Genomic DNA, 17,808 nt, shown 5'->3' on the forward strand with positions numbered 1-17,808 from the left:
TGATAAGTGCTGTTGAATAATGACTGATAAAATTAGTTGATGTGGAAGGATAAGAAACATCTCTTAGAAAACTTATAAATATCGTCCACCAGTAGTTTCCATGGGCTGATTTTGAACCTACTCGTAAAACAATTGCGCCTAAAGTGAGAGCTTTACTATTGGTGCAGGAGATCCTGATTCGTTTCTCTATGAAAGTCTAAAGAGAGTGGATTGCAAGTTAATCACAAATCGATGTCTTACAGATACAAGTAAAAGGGATGCTTACTTTGATTCGAATCAACCAACCTTCTTGAACTGAAATATTGTACCTCAAATGCGTAGCATATGACCATCAGTTTTAAAACTTGTAATATTTACATTTCCTCTAAAATACCTTCATAATCTGTTATTGAAAGACCTTTCCACAATGTTTTAAAAATTATAACTTCAGAAGAGTAACATTCTACGAAGAAATTATCTTTCAGCTGAAAAAGCGAAACAAAATTTCATCTACATTGTCATGGAGAGTTACCTACCTTGCCTATAATGTAAATACAGTAGTGTAAGAGTGACTTTGGTCTGACAGAAAATGATCCTGTTAGGGTCGCCATTTTAATAACTGATGTAGAGCCATTTAGGCGATACGGAAGTACTCTTATACTACTGAGAATCCCACTCAATGATCAAAACTTTTTCTACTGTTTATAAATACATATCATAGAAACTGAGTAAGCGATTGCGGCAAAATTTCTTGAAACGAAAGGTAGTGTTTCAAAGAGTAATCTAATTTTAAAAAATCCATTTCTAGGACAATTCAAACTATTTATAAATAGATTTCAATTATATGATCTTACCTTGTCATCAAACCAAATTGTATTGTGCATGTAAGTACGGTCCATTTTATCATTGGATACTTGAACAACCCTTTGCTTTGTGTCCAAATATCTGCTAGCAACGAACATGCTGCCTTCTCACGCTTTTTGCAATGTCCAAAATTTGAATTTTTGTCGACTGGTACGTCCTTCTGGAGATTTTTAATCTAAAATAAATACAAACAATAAAATATAAATTACTCTTTTTCTCAGTTCCCACTCAACTAGTCAATACAATGTATTAAGTTTAAATGTTCAGAACTATAAAGTCACGTAATGTCGAAAGATTTTATACGGTTTTATAGTTCAACCACTAGAATCTTCAACGAAGGAGTAACTAACACATAAATACTCGTATACTTTGAATCTTTATTATATTCTCCATATTCATAATATTCAACAATTATCAGGGAGAAGGGTCGCAGAGATGAAGAGTGGTAGTTCCGATGACGTTTACATCCAAAATTAGCCCACAACAATGATATTTAATTTTTACTGTCATTTTTACCAAACACATGACGTAAGGAGTTGTGTATTTAAAGTTTTTATTTCAATCCAGCGATGCAGGTGATCAACATTAGTGAATGTACCGTATAATTTGTCTGTGCAATGGACTGTTTTGCCAGTGCTTGGATATGTGACAATTTGTTACAACAATATGGTGCTTACAGTTTATAGTTCATATATCGTGTGACGAAAATTGTAGAGATACTTAAAGAAACAAAACACACTTTTTAAGATGTCCCGTTTCGTGGAACATCTTAACTTAAAGTTTGAAATTACGATGTAAGCTCTTTGAACTTCGTCCAGGAGGTTAGATATACAACGATATTGTATATCTATGCAATAAAATACTTCAAATTTTCTTATCTTGATTTTGGGCAACGGTGCGTAAAAGTACACAATCTGTTGAGTAGAAGAAGAAGAAGAAAAAAGATAATATGTTGTTGATTCTAAAATATAATGAAATAAGATTTAATCGTAGTAGCTGAAAATCTATGTTTTAAATGTATAAACTATATTCCTAGTTACTGTAACAGTAAATAGTTGTTTAAAGGTTGCTATGACGACCGAAAAAGAAGATTATTATTAATGTGAGTTATTGAAAAGAATAATAAAAAGGTAATAGAGATATAAGTGACGTGACTGATTTAGACTAATTTAATCGTGTTGATATATTTTTAAATCTACACGAAGTGTGGGCTAAATGTAACGCGTAAGAATAATAAGTTAATAATCGTTACATTTTAGATGGTAGTTCCTATACGTTACAGATACTTAGTTGAGACTTGCAAGTGAAGATATTTGAAGTAGACTACAAATTTTTAACGTGATAAATTTGTTATAAAAAGATACGTTAATATAGTTATTAATTCAAAGTTCACAAGGCACAAAATAAGGATTTCTTTCTTTTTTTTTAAATAAACTATCTGTATCAAAGTACTAAGAAAATAATCTTAAGGAAAATAAGAACACTTACTGGATACCAATCTGCAGGATTTCCCGTATTAATACTGTAGATCCTCTTGAAGACCATAAGAGCTGCTGAATATTGTCCACTGTCCATCAGAAACTTTGGTGTCTCTGGGAGGAACGCAAGACACACGGCAATCACCAATGATGGAACAGCACAAACAGCTACAAACGCATTCCAGGATTTGAACATAAAAATCGCAGATTGGTAACTCCAATCTTGAGGAATAACAAGCCATGCAAGTCCTGAAAAAATAGTTATGAAAGAAGTTGTAGATACAGTTTCATATACTCCCTAGTGGTTGATGAATTCAATATTACTATCAAATCGAAATAAGCGTAATATGTAGCTATGACTTAACTCCTAAAAGATACATTGAACATGTTTTTATAATAAATACAGACAGAAATAACCTATCCCTGTGGTTAATACGAAGGGCAATGAAAATGTTCCCGGAATTTCGTTGTAACTATATTAAAAGAATATATGCACTTAATCATCTTCAAGATAGGCTTGTTGAGAACACACGCACTTGTTACACCGTTCTTGTCATTGCTGGAAACAATGCTTAAGGTGGATCACCACCCGGAAGTCAGTACATATTTTAGCTCATTGCCTTAACTACTGCGCAATGAAACGTTACATATTATAAATATTGTACTATAATATAGAGTAATGTTTCAGCTACAACACAAGACCCTGATTCATTTGGTTGTGTCTCCTGATATCGAAAAATGTAACAAATAAAAGAAAATATTTAATTCGTTTTACAATGAGCACACAAGATGGCACTTACTGTAAGATCTTATTAAAAATGCTCAGTTATACGAAATGTTTATTTGTATGTGTAAAGTATTTTAAAATGACGATCTTATTACGAAATAGATATATTGTTTGGCCGTTTTTCGTGTTATGTTTGATATTTTATTTAAATATTAATTTACACTTAAGGAAATAGATTTTGACACGAAATTTGCGCAGAGCGCCATAATGCGGGAATGTCAAATTTGTACGTTTACTGTAGTAGTGACAATAAGAAAATTCCTGGATTTTAGGGTTGCAGTTTGAGAAAGGGAATTACGGTAAGGGTCGAAAAATAATTTCTCCAGTAAGTATCTAAGCAGAATTCCATGATTACTCCCTTTATTATCTAGAATCAGTAAACACTCGACACTATCTGGCAAATCCGCACAATTCAAGCAGTGTTTAGCATAGCACAGAGAACACCTAGTGATCCACCTTAAAGCCCTGTTTTGGTAAGTTCCGAAGAACGATGGCAAAAGGGCTCGCAGAAACGAACATCCCGGATTTAACAACAGTGGATTTCTGGCTTTTTCCCTGGATCAAAAAGGGCAGTTTTGTCACCGTAGAAGCCATCCAAACCAACGCGACGGCTGAAGTTCGGAACATTCCAAAACATAACTTTCAGCGTGGTTTCTAGCAATGGCAGTAGCGGTGAAGCAAGTGTGTGTGTTCTCAAGAAGCCTATTTTGAAAGTGTGGTGATAATTAGTTACATCCGGGGACTTTTTACTGCCCTTCGTAGAAATCCTTTCTATCTGCATGTAGAGAGATCTGTAGTGTTTGGTTGAAATCACATCCTTCGTTAGGCCCAGTTATCTAGTTCATTTCCTATTTCCCATTTGTATGATCATTACAGTAATGTCAAAATCAGAATCTTCCATACACTTTGATTCTCGAACAACATTACAGTTATTTCAGGATTTGTTCTTTATCTTACATTGTCTTTATATAAATTATAAATACCTGGTAAAGCTATAATTCCTGCAGTCCAAAACATCTGCAGCCAACATAGAACTGTACTTTTCAGCCTTGCAGGTTGAAATTCTCCCAAATATGGAAATACAATACTTGTGGCTCCTGACACGCTGAAAAATAAGATTAAACATAATTATTAATGGGGATTCTATGGATATTTCTCTAACACTGGTTTTTAAGGAATGATTTTAGAAATAAACGCATTGATTGTCAGACGAAGCTAGATTAACATAATGTCCAAACGTTTATTGACATGTATGTACGAGGCAGTTCGGAAAGTAACCTCTTATTGGTCACTGAGCGTGAAGTAGTTGGAGCAGCGCCACCATCTTTGCACAGACGTGTGCGGTAGATCAGTCTGCAACCAGTCGTGGTAGAGTGAAGGTTGTCTGATCACTAGTTTTACTTTTGTAGCGTCTCGTAATGTGTGCTGCAATAAAAACCCCGCCAAGTGGGAGGTGCGAGCTGTTATACGTTTTCTTACGGTAAAACGATGTTTGGCAGCAGCTATTCATCGGGAACTTTGTGCGGTGTATGGACCAACTGCAATGAATAAAGGAGTTGTTCATGAATGACTTCGTTCATTTGTTAGTCACTGATGAACTCATTCAGAAAATTGATGGAAAAAATTTGTGAAAATCGACATTTCACAATCTCGGAGCTTTCCGATGAATTTTCATAAATTTACAGGACTGTGATATGACATAGTGACACAGAGATTATGTTACAGGAAGTACTGTGCGCGATGGATGAGGAGTTGAAAGATCTGAAGATGGATTCTTTTTTTACGAATCGGAAGTTACTTTCCAAACGGCCCTCGTATTTTGTCATCACTGATATACGTAATTTTAAAATTAAGTAATTAAATCATCAACAAAGCTTTTAACGAGTTAAATGTACTATAATATCGGGGAATTTTAGAGGGTTAACTAAATCTACAGCAAACAGGGTGAAAATTTTGCTTATTCTTGCCAAATCCTGTAGGCATTCTTGTTCTTGGCTGAAGCACCCATTATTATGACCCAACTTTCTCATCTACCCACTCACAATGCTTTTACACTTCTTTGCTGCGATTAAGTCCTCTCAGATTCTGGTGGTCGCTTCTACGAATCAATGTTACACCTGCTGACTTGTAATTGTATTCACAATTCACAACAGCACTAAGAACATTAATTGTCATTCAAATAGTAATAAACAAAGTAGCCGTGTCACGTGTACAACAAGTGTAAGTGTTTGGTTTCTTTGGCGTGACATTGTCTTAATATTGAAATCAGAAGTGATACTAGATCTCTACCACTTCTGGTTTTAGTAGAGACAGAGTGAAGATTATTCTTTGGGTGCTTAACTGATTGCAGAAAACCAATTCTCGCTATCAATTACCGTTTTTACTCTGCAGCGATCAACGTTGATATCGGAAGTACACTTGTGCCACTTCCGGTTTTAGTTGAGAGACTACAGTGGGGATGGAATTTATTCTTAAAAGGCTTAATTGATTACAGAAAACCGTTTCTCGCTATCTATTACAATCATAGGCGGATCCAGGGGGAGGGAGAAGGGTCATTCATCGGCAAAACCACCAGTGCTGCAAAAGCCCGGTGACAGAAAACAGAATCTTTCACCACCACCTGCAAGAATTCGTCCTAGATCCGTGTCCTGATTACTGTTTTTACTCTACAGCAATTAGCGTTAAAATAGGAAATGGTTGATTTCTGATTTTGCAGCGACTTTCGGATTGAATTGAGACCTAAGAGAGAAGTTGGTACTCATTCTTTGAACGTTAAAATTGGTAGCAAAAAACCGCTTCTCGCTATCTCTTATCCCTTTGGCTATATGTAGATCTATGTGAAACCAACAGTTGTAGTGGATCTCTATTATTCCCGGATGTATTTATTTATTTAACTATCACCAGATACAGTACAGATCAGAAGCCATTTTATACTGGGTATCTAACAACAACAATAACAATAGAAAGAATGTGGGTAAGTTTGGGCCAGGGCCTGTTTAGTAGGTAATATCCCTGCATTTGCCTAGTAGGACTGAGGTATAACCTGGAAAATCCCAGTCAGGATGCTCGGCAGCGGGAATCAAACCCATGACCTGTCGAATGCGAAGCCAACGCCCTACCACTTGAGCTACTTCGCTCGGTAATTTTTATCTAGAAATCTAAAGATGGAGACGAAATTTATTCTTAGGACGCCTAATCGATTGCAGAAAACAGTTTCCCGCTATTTATCACAGTTCTTGCTCTATAATTATGAACACTAAAACCGGAAATGGTTTATTTCTACCACTTCCGGTTTAAATATCACCTTCTCAAACGAATTCTCTTCTTAGCTTTTGAATCTCTACATAGGAGCTAAAATTAATGGTGATCCGCCAAGTATTTCTTGAGATTCATTGTCATTCGGACGGACGGATACATGGGAAGACTATAAATACATAATTGAGCTTTGGTAAACCACATTCCTTAAAAGTTACTAAATGGTTAAGTTTCTTATTAAGGGGGCAGACTACTAAATATTTTTCAAGATAAATATTTGTCTTAATAAAGAGTACAAAATAAATATTTTTTTAATAAACAGTAGAATTAAAATACAAATATTATTTAAAAAGTAATTAACAAGGAACACAGACAGCATGATAAGTCATCAATTGCCGTTGAGTTCATTTTTCTAATCGCTGCCATAACCTAGATTTTTGGGTAATTCAAATTCTGGTCACACTGTAATTTCTATGCATGGCAACACTGAAAATTCTTCCGATTCGTATTTTCGGGTGTAGAATAACATTATCTATTACTGTGGTAAGTTACATTTCAATATCACTTTTCACTTACGAAAAACTGGCAAAAGAAAAATTGTTAGCGTTTGAAAAATATTTAGTAGTCTGTCTCCTTAAATAATGTTAACAATGACTTACGCAAATCCATTGAAAAATCTGAAGATGAGGAATAACCCAAAATACTGGGAAATACTTGATGCGAAGCCACATACTGCATCCAACATTAGAGCTCCGAAAAGAAGCCACTTCCTTCCTTTTACGTCAGCCAAGGAACCCCAGAAATACGAGCCCATAACCATACCTGTAAGGAGAAAAAGTAAAAACATTAAGTTGAACGAAAATTTATTAATTTCTCCTTTTTCTTTAACTAATAATATTTGATTGAATTGAAAAATTAAGATTTAAAAACGAAAGGAAGATTGGATTTGTTTATCTTTTCTAATAATCTGGACGTCATATTGACTTTTAAGATTCGATTTAGCTTAATCACTTTAAATAATTTTGAATATTCATTTATTAATAATAATAATAATAATAATAATAATAATAATAATAATAATAATAATAATAATAATAATAATTGAAGAAGTAGTGTAAGAAGTGTCATCAAGAAGATGCCATGAAGTGCTTTTAGACTATAAAACAGTAATGTATCCTTTATATTTTAGTTGAATTAATATATGCGTTTTCATTTTAAAAAAATGCTTTCTATGTCTTTTATGACAATCATAGATGATCACAAAACAGCGTATATACCCTCTGAAAATTTTAGGACTACAGCATTGACAATTATAACGTTGGAGAGGGTTCAGCGAGCTGTATACGAAATGAAACGTAATGTAGAATGAATACGGATGGCAAGAAGAAAAAAAGAAAGAAAGAAAAATGTCCGCGGCTGAAACACTATAGATATACCACATTTACTTGACACCTAGTCTTCCGTTTCAGGCTCTGCTATCGGCTGAAGGAATTCCACTCTCTTTCGCTAAGGCTCTCTCGCTTAGAAACTTATGAACCCTTATTGGCTCAACGCGTGGGTTTGTCGGGTTGTGAGCTTTAGTTCACATTTTTGCCACGGCTCAAGACATTTTGGCAGCACAATAGACGAAAGTAAGAGTAACAGCTGCTGTACTAATCGTAAAAGTTTCTGACACCTACACAATTAAGCTTTTCTCCCTCACCACTTTTACAGCTTTAACAAAAAAACTTTCAACGTTATGTCGTCTTGCACTGTCTTTATACAAATAGTTTCAGTGATCATCGAAGGAATGCAGCACAAAACAGAGAAGTTACACTGCTTTTCCATAATCCCCTCTTTTCATCTATATATTTATACATATGAAAGTACATTGAAAATTCTGTACTTTGGTGGATGGATGGATAGCATAGATGATCATTCTCTTCATATTTACGTCTTAACCCTACGTACACCAAGGGATTACTCGTAACACTGCACACCAAGGGACGGTTTTAAAATGTCCACCACATAAATCAGAAAATGTAATATGTTTCTGTATTTTGTGCCTTCAGCTATCTTAGTTTATAGTTAGTACATAATGGAGACTAATATTACATCTTCTGGGACAGAAAATAATGATTTATGTTGTGGACATTTTTTAATCCTTCCTTGGTGTGCGGTGTAACGCGTAACACCCTTGCTGTACGTAGGATTCCTCTTTTAATATCATTACTCTGAAACCAGCATGTCTTTTCCGTTTAGGATACGACGCTTTGCGTCAGCTGTACCCGTAGCGACGCCTAGTATCAGAATCTTCAACTTTAACTGGATATAACTTCATGCACATGATGGTAACACGTTACACCAAGGGAGGGTATTTTATGTCCATTATATATACAGTGAAACCTGTCTTCAGCGGAATCGAGCGGGACTCGCAAAAATTTCCGTTAAAGACAGGTTTCCGCTTAATGGAGATAGACCTTTCCGTTAAAAAATATATATGCTTATAACGGACATAATGAGAAAATATATTGATGTACACAACTTGTTCAATTACAGTACTTTTTCCTTCTACGGATTAATACCCAAAAAACTTAAAATAAACACAAAATATGCTGTGCACACTTTCCTTTATTTTTCCCAACACTCAAGCAGGATTTTTTGCATACATTGCTACTACTTGGCTGCGGTATACTTCAAGACACAGAAAAGCTTTCTCTGGAATTTTGAAAGTCCTCTGAACTCTTTCCTCCTTGTTTTCACGACACGTGATAGAGATATATAACTTCTGCTTTACCTCAATTCCTTTTTTCCAGAACTTTGTTTTGTCAGTTTTCTTCTCATTTTTGTTGGCTGTCGCTAGTTGCTACACAAGCGGAACAGAAGTACGCCTACAAAGAAGACGACAGCTGACATGCTACGTAGGACTAGCGAAAAATTGTGGGAGCTGAATATGAGTAGTGATTGACGAAGGTCAACACTGCCCATAAAGATTTAACAAAAGAACGAAGTATTTATCGCAGACAGTATATGTTTACCCTCTCACAGGATGTTTAAAAATTTTCTAAACGATGTAGTCTGAAACTCAGAATTTTCCGTTAAAGGTTTATTTTGCTTTCCGTTTTCCGCATAACACCGTTTCCGCTTAATGAAGGGACTTTTACATGTCTTTTACTCCAAAATCCATGGGACCATGAAATATTTCCCTTTAACACAGTTTTCTGTTTAATAAAGGGTCCGTTGAAGGCAGGTTTTACTGTATATATTAATTTTGGGTTATTTTCTAGAAATAAATATTGAATGCCCGAAATTAAAATTTATATTCTTTTCGACACAGAACCTAAGTTATGATATGATACTAAAGAAACACCCATAAAAATTCTTATCCTAATAAAAGTGTGCAGTTTTTAACCCACCTTGGTGTACGTTGGGTTAAGCAACATGTATTGTAATAGCACTTTATTTTAGTTCGGAGGGAGGGCAGACAGTGGTTCAGGAAAGACTACCCCGAAAGTATACCCCGACTAATCTTGGAAAATACATCTCTGTATTCAAAAAACACTGTTTTGTCTCGTCTCGTTGACAACCTTGAGTACTCCGTCCCCCCCTAATATTTTATTTTCGCCGGCGCTTATGACTAAGAACATATATATATATCTCAGAAATTATTTAGAGAAAAATCACACTAAGAACCAAAGATAATTGCATTTATAGATGAGGAAGACTACATAACTCACCTAAAAGAGGTGCTGCATTTAGCCATCCTTTATCTTCTGACGCCATCCGGAAGTCGCATTGTGCTGATGGCAATACAAATGATAGAATAGTGATTCCTATTGCACTGTTGAAGTACACAGCTCCGCATAGCAGAAGTAACAAGTAGTGAAATTTTCCATATTCTGAAATGAAATTATGTTTTTTTTAAAAGCAAGGAAAAACATGAAATGTCAATTGTTTAAACTTGTAATATAGTGTAAAACTGAAAGATTTGAGAATAACCTCTTAACCTTTATCTTTCCTTACGAAGTAATATTTGTAGAACTTGTAATGCGAATTATTAATTAAATTAAGTACGGCAAGAATGACAGAGCCATGGTGGCGTGGACTGTAAGGCACTTACTTGGCAGTTGGGCAGCTATTTGTTCTGCACCCAGTGTACGGGAAGCAGTAATTTATTTTCACATTCTACCATAGTTCCAATATGGTTCAAGGGTTAGTCAGAATCTATAAAATGTGTACCTGAGGCCGGATGGGTAAAGGCCATGAGAGGGTAATGCTCAATTGCTGAATACGAGGGTGTTTCCAAATGTTTCTGGTCTGACATTGAAATATTATGCCACAGATAATAAGCTGTTCATAGTATACAGTGGGAGAAATAATGTGTCAGTTTCAACTGTTTAGCTGCGTCAATTCCTTGGAAGCAGTCATTTAAGTTATTCGCTGTGCATTGAACTTGTATCCCGCATGACAATGCTCCAGTTCACACAGCTATTATTGTTGTCAAGACTACAAAGATTCGAGGAGATTCATCACCCACATTACAGCTCAGGTTTAGCACTATAGCTTTGGCAACAACAGCTGTGTAGACTGGAGCATTGTTATGGAGGAAGCGAGCTCAAAACACAGCGAATGATTCAAAAGACTGCCTCCAACGAACTGACGCAGCCGAACAATTGAAATTAATTCATTATTTCTTCCATAGATGGCACCGTATGCCATTAACAGCTTACTACCAGTGGCGCGTATTTCAATGTCAAGGCTGGAAACTTTTGCATGTACCCCCGTATATCATCTCCTGTTGCCTGAAGGTTTGAAAAGTATGATCCCTTACCTTTACTCAGTCCTTATTCCAAATAGGAGATATCCTTTATCTTTCAAGGCAAGGGTGCCAAACACTGGAAGATTATGATGAAATAAGGTAAAAATAAATAAAAGAAGTCGAAATAACTAGTTATAACATACAAACCGATTAAAAGTAATAAACTGTATAAAAATTATAGTTTATACTACAAGAGGAATACGTTTTAAGTCATACCGCGCCCAGGCTTTCAGAACGGATGATATAGGAGACTAGAACCATAGGGTAAGTTTAAAAGTGATTTAAGATTTAGGATTTAGATTTCTGGGCTTTCGGCATCTAAGGCCATTTAGCCCTTCACGATTTGAGGGATGATGTCCCTCGGCGAGCACACAATCCGGGGAAAGGAAAGGAAGAAGGATGAGGGAAGGAAGGAAGCGGCCTGGGACCTATAAGTTAGGTACCACCCCGGCATTTGCCTGGTGTGAATGAGGAAAACCCAAGAAAACCTCATTCAGGGTGGTTGGCCTGAAAAAGCGTGTTACACTTTTCCTACCGAGTGATCCCACAGGGAATCAAACCCGGAACCGCTCGCACCGAAGGCGAGAGCGTTAGCGACTACGCTACGCGGGGCCACAAGTTTAAAAGTGATATTGCTTTTCGGGGGGGGGGGAGTGAGAAGCATTTCGAAAAGAATTTAGAGGAGACTATATTTGGAATCTTATGTATGGATATATGAAACAGTAATTGATTTTTTTTTAATTTTTAAAATTTATTGTCCCATTCAGCACATATGCTATATGAGACGTGAACCTACAGCTGAATCTGATATACGAACCATATAGGCGTGTATGCTAATCATACACCCACAAGCAAGTTCATGTGAAACCGTGAGTTTCTATGAGCATTCCCATTTATAATTTGTTCTAAATGATTTCCAAGTTAGAAATATATAGATGTATTGAGATTCAGTGGTAGGTCGCTTTAAACTCACATGCCTTGAGATCGAACCGGGGTGAAAGAGATCTCTAGTACGATTCCAGGCTATATGCGTCTGTACTGGACTATATCCTGCCTGTGTGTTATCTTGGATTACTCTTTTCCCATTTCCATAATAATTTATTTTCATTGATTATCGGTCTCCAAACATGAAACGTAAAACTAAATATTTCGTTCTATTTCATGTTTACTATGAAACACAATGGTAGAAATATATGAAGTCCTGGTTGTCAACCTTTTCTAGCTTAGAGCTTACATCGAACGGTTTTAAATATCATGGGACTCCACAAGCTAAATTATTAGTTTGAAATAATAATATATAAGCAACTTTAAAACTAGAAAGAAATTAAAAGATACTGAAACTTAAAACTAATCATTTTACATTCAACGAACGAGTTTCTTATTCATTAGTTTGGATATCCCGCCACAGATTCGATAGAGCTTGCTATATCGTGTTGGTTTATGCTAGATTCAATGGCGCTAAATTTAACCTGTAACTCTGAACTAAAGCTTGATATTTACTTGATAAATTTTAAGTGTGAAATCCCGTTTCACACTGTATAATGTAGAAAATAAGAGCTACTTACTTCCTGAGCCGTTTGTCGAACAGCCATTGTACAATCCGCAGAAAAAAAAACTGCAACATGAGCATGTAAGTTTATTGTGAAACGACGAAGTCATTTGCTCCAAAATAAGTGTGCAGAGGACATCGAGGTTTCTCCTGGCCTGATTTGGGCCACTTAGACGTTATATTGATTCCTTGCGCTGTTGGCCGTAGTTTTACAATAAACTTACTGTACATGCTCATGTTGCAGGTTTTTTGCTGCGGACTGTACATCTGGGTTGTCCATGATGGTACGCTTCGTTATAAGGTTAGAAAACTAGCACAATTTTTTTCAAAGCGTATAAGGGCGAACACGTTTAGCCCTTTAGGCTAAGCGAGAGTTGATTAGTGTAAGCGAATGATGATGAAATCAATGGTGGAGTGAGAATGTGGAAGGAAACGGGAGTACCCTGAGAAGACCCACGGACACCATGTTATCCACTACAAACTTACTTGACGGGGGATCGAACCAAGGACCCCACGTACAAGAGATAAGCGCTTTACCACTTACCCACTGTATCTCTCTGAGTAGGACATGAGAAACCAAAAGTTAACAAAAACATGTAAACAAGTTACAGTTTAGAGAATTGTTAAAAGTAAGTATAATTTTACCTGTGGAGCTGATAGCAGTTTCAAAATCAGCACCGATTCCTTCTGAAAAAGATAAAAATATGAGTTTTAGGTTCTACAAGAATATTTTTACAAGAACATAAATAAAAGTCACTACTCCTATATGCTGAATCCTTAATAGAATTTCAGTAACCCAATAAATAGTCTTCACTATCACAACAGTTTTATTACTTTATTTTTCTGTTTGAGTCAAATCTCGAAATGCAGGCATTTCGATACTAATTGCATCTGCTAGAAAATATTACAATATATATTTTTTTTTTTTACACATTTTTGCTCTACCTTATCATTTTAGTACAAAATTACATAACTTTTTTTTGAAACTTATTTAGACTGCGTATATACGACGCGACAACAGATAATTAAGCATTACTTCAGTAGATGGCAGTGTGGTTCAGTGCTGATCAGAGTAAATGGATGTTATACTAGTAAAGACGTAGTAGCCATTTTCGGGGTGTCTGAGAATTGTTACGGGACATCTTGGTTGGCTAATCGTCTTGTTTCAGCATTCTTCATTGACCGTTCCATTCTCGAGTGAAGAATAGATTGTCATTACTCCTACAACTTCCATTTACTCTGGTGCTGGTTAGAGACCTTTATGTGGCGCCTGTAAGGGAAAAGCTTGGAACTATCACCTTTTACAACAGCTATTTTTTTACTGCGTAACTTTTCTGTTCTTTTGAAATAATTAAACTGTTATAAGTATTTTAAATCAAGCGGGCTGGGGTCATTATATCAGGTACCATCCCGACATTTGCCTGATGTGAATGAGAAAACCCCAGGAAAATCTTACTCAGGATGACTGGCCTGAAAAAGCTGTTACACTTTTTCGACCAAGTATTCCTACCGGGAATCGAACTCCGGATCGCTCGCACCAAAGGCGAGAGTGTTAGCGATTACGCCACGCGGGGCTACTCAATGATAAAGAAATTGTTTATTTCTTGTTTAAAATATAAAATTGGAATTACAAGGCAGTGTGTTAACTGTAAAACAAAGCTTTTTAAATTGTTCCATTTTTACCAGTGGGGCAAAATACATAATCTGGTCATTAACATTAAAATTTGGTCCCCGTTCATTGTAGGGGAATGTTCGCTATGCTTTGAATATACTCTTAAGTGGGTAGACAAATGGAAATACCCCAAGAAAACCCACCGACACGTCGTTGTCCACCATAAAATTACTTAGCCGGAGATCGAACCACACTCAACGCACCAAAAGTAAGCACTCTACCACTGGGCCACCGTGTCCCTTTTATTCAGAGACAGACGAATCAGAGGAAATGCTTAAGTTGGAAGTGTGAAATTTGGTACACAATTTCTTAATTAAAAATGGCCACTTCGGTGTTAAGAGGCCTCATCACTGCGAAATTAAAATACCGCTAAGTTTACAATAATTATGTGATATCTTCAAATAGATAAAAGATAATCGAAAAGTGGAACAAGACCTCCATAGACAATATTATTTTGCATGAGATACCATTATCATGACTCATTTATCTGCTTTCGATTTCCAGCCATTTAGAAAATCGGCATTTATTTTCGCGTTTCTAAATAACTGCAAACGAAAAGCTACTAGGTGACTCGTGATAACGGTACCTCATGCAAAATAACATCGTCTAGGGAGGTCTTGATCCACTTTTCGATTATCTTTTGTCTATTTGAAGATAACTCATAATTACTGTAAAATTAGCAGTATTTTAATTTCGCAGTGATAGGGACTCTTAACAGCTTTTCTTGAAAATTCCGTTTCTGAAATTGGAAACTGGCAATTTCTACAATATTCAAATCTCCGGTTTTATACCGGTATTTATTACACCTTATTCTCCTCGTGTTCTCATGAAAAGAACAAGCACCTCCGGGTTAGTTGTTTATAATTTCATAACGAATGCTAAAATACATTACAATACGGTTCTAAAGTTTTATATATGTTCGTTATCAAGTTATCTGCTCTGTTGACAATAATAATTGACTCATACATTTTTTTCTTCAATAATAACAATTAATAATGACATTGACAGTGTTCCTGACTTGTAAACTTGCTGACATCTTGTATGTAGTTATCAAGAAAAATAAGAATACATGACGTACTCATTGAACTTTACATTATCTACGTAAAAAAATGTTCAAGTAACAGGAATTGCACAACATTCTTTAAATACTTATGTCATGAAACATGGAAAGTATAAAGTAGCATAGTTTAGGCTTTATTTTTTTAAAACTGTTTAATGTTCACAGCGTGATAAACACAGATGAGGTATTTTAGTTCGATTATGGTCGAACAGGTCTTATACCTGTTTCTATCCACTTTTTGTCTTTTTTCATAAAGAATGTTACAAAACTTCAGTTCTCAAGTTTAATTAGCAGAAGACAGTGGCTTCGATTACTGACACCAGGTATCATATCGCTTTCTTTAAGTAATCTAATCCTAATCCTATTCTATATATAAAACTACATGAGCTGACAAATAATTGAGCACTTCCTGTAGGGTTACAATGATTAAATTTAGCACGATTGTTGCTTTCCGGAACTAACCCACAGGAAAATTTCCAAAAGTGATTATTTTTAATTTTTAGGGGGTCTAGAGAGGGGATGAAGATTTTCCCATGTTATTTAAATTAGCCTTTTTTGGACCTATAATCTCATGTTTTAGGTACTTAGAATTGAAATAAAAACTTGAAATTCGGTATGCTTGTACGTTTTCCTTAGCACTACCTAAGTAAATAAGTAAAAATAAAAAATCCAACTTTACAGTGGTTTTATAGGGAACTGAAAAGTCTTTCCCATGTTATTTAAATGGAACACCTTTTACACTCCCAAATTATTGAGCACTTCCTGTAGGGCTACAATGATTAAATTTGGCATAATTGTAGCTTTTCGGGACAAATCTACAGGAAAATTGGCAAAAGTGAATATTTTTAATTTTTAGGGAGTCTAAAGAGTGGATGAACTCCCCTATGTTCTTTAAATGAGTTTTTTTTTTTTTTTTTTTTTTACTTATAATCTCATGTTTTAGGTACTTAGAATAGGAATAAAAACTTGAAATTTGGCATGCTTGTACGTTTTCGTTAGCAGTACCTAAGTGAATCATCAGAATTAAAAATTTCCAACCGTGGAGTGGTTTTATAGGGAACTGAAAAATCTTTCCCATGTTATTTATATGGGATGTCTTCTACACCCCAAAATGTTTAGGCACTTCCGGCAGGATTAGAATAATGAAATTTGGAATGATTGTAGCCTTCGAGGACTAACGGATAGGAAAATTGCCAAAAATGAATATTTTTAATTTTCTAGGGGTCTAAAGGTGGATGAAGAAATTCCCATGCTATTTAAACGGGCGTTTTCTTGGGATACAAAATCTTGTCTTTGGATAGTTGAAATAAGAAAAGAAACGATAGAATTGTGAGTTCAAGATATGCGAGGCCGTAGGCCGAGCAAAGACAGTGTGTGGGGGCGAAGGGTATATTCAGGAAATATGAAGAGCAAGTTCACGAAATTCACTGTTGATGCAAAGACCGATAAATAAGAAATGCGAGGCCGTAGGCGGAGCAGACTCAGGGGTCTGGGGGCGGAGCAGACTCTGGGGACTGGGGGCGGAGCCCCAGCTAACCAAAAGCTAATCTAATATATAAAATTGAAAGTGACTATGTGACTTCGTAACTTCTTGAACCACCCGACTAATCTCAATCAATTTTTCAGCATGAGGTTTAGAACTGGGAAGTTATTTATCATTTCATTTTGACGGTAGAACTTAGGGAGGAGGACGGGAGGAAATACATATAAAAATAAATAAAACTTAACTCTTGAACCACCCGACTCATTTTGATCAAACTTTCAATGTAGATGAGGTTCGAGCCTAAGATGATTTTCATCATTTTACTTTGACGGTGCAACGTAGAGGAAGTGGAGCGGAAGATATATTTTTAAAATATGAAAATGACTCTTGAACCATCCGACTGATCTCGGTCAAATTTTAAAAAGTAAATGAGGTTCGAGCTGGGATAGTTTTTATCATTTCACTTCAACGGTGTGACTAAGGGGAGGAGGAGATATATATAATAGATTGAAAATGACCGATATTAGTGTCGAATCCTTAGTTTTCGGGGTCGCAGAGATGAACAATGACACTTCCGATGCCGTTTAAATCCACATTCAGCTCTCATTAGTACCCCTAAGGGAGGATGTGACATAAAAATAATTATGCCCTTTATGTCTAAAATGAAACTTTTCCTTCCCGTGCGAAGAACGGACATTCTGCTAGTGCTATGTAAGTAAATATGAAATTCTAAAAGTCAACATTTTAAGAATTTTCATCAGTTCTCCAAAACTGTTTCTGGTACCAGGTAGCGTTCTCACCTTTCTAAAGCAAACTGTACCTACAGTTTACGCAGGTCACACCCTTATAATTTAAATTATTATTAATAAAAATGAAGCAAATG

At 35.8% G+C, this 17,808-nt stretch overlaps 2 protein-coding genes across 2 annotated transcripts in view; both read right to left on the reverse strand.

The window, feature by feature from the left end:
* The window catches only part of LOC145678836 (synaptic vesicle glycoprotein 2C-like), a 105,432-nt gene that overhangs the window by 15,338 nt on the left and 72,286 nt on the right, over positions 1–17,808 (reverse strand). The window contains exons 3-5 of the mRNA XM_081749389.1: positions 4,092–4,213; positions 2,332–2,570; positions 834–1,018 (exon numbers count right to left, since the gene is read on the reverse strand). Of these exons, the coding sequence (XP_081605515.1) occupies positions 834–1,018; positions 2,332–2,570; positions 4,092–4,213 (546 nt within the window). The remainder of the gene's footprint in view (positions 1–833; positions 1,019–2,331; positions 2,571–4,091; positions 4,214–17,808) is intronic.
* On the reverse strand, positions 5,158–13,386 carry LOC145678931 (synaptic vesicle glycoprotein 2C-like). Its single transcript, XM_081749538.1, has 4 exons — positions 13,356–13,386; positions 10,080–10,241; positions 7,023–7,185; positions 5,158–5,263 (listed from the first exon to the last, which is right to left on the reverse strand). Exons 2-4 carry the CDS (start codon positions 10,123–10,125, stop codon positions 5,158–5,160), a joined length of 315 nt encoding a protein of 104 aa, XP_081605664.1. The 5' UTR covers positions 10,126–10,241; positions 13,356–13,386.

Source organism: Thermobia domestica, chromosome 2 (assembly GCF_964235325.1).
Source record: "Thermobia domestica chromosome 2, izTheDome1.hap1.1, whole genome shotgun sequence".
In the NCBI taxonomy this organism is placed as follows: Eukaryota; Metazoa; Arthropoda; class Insecta; order Zygentoma; family Lepismatidae; genus Thermobia; species Thermobia domestica.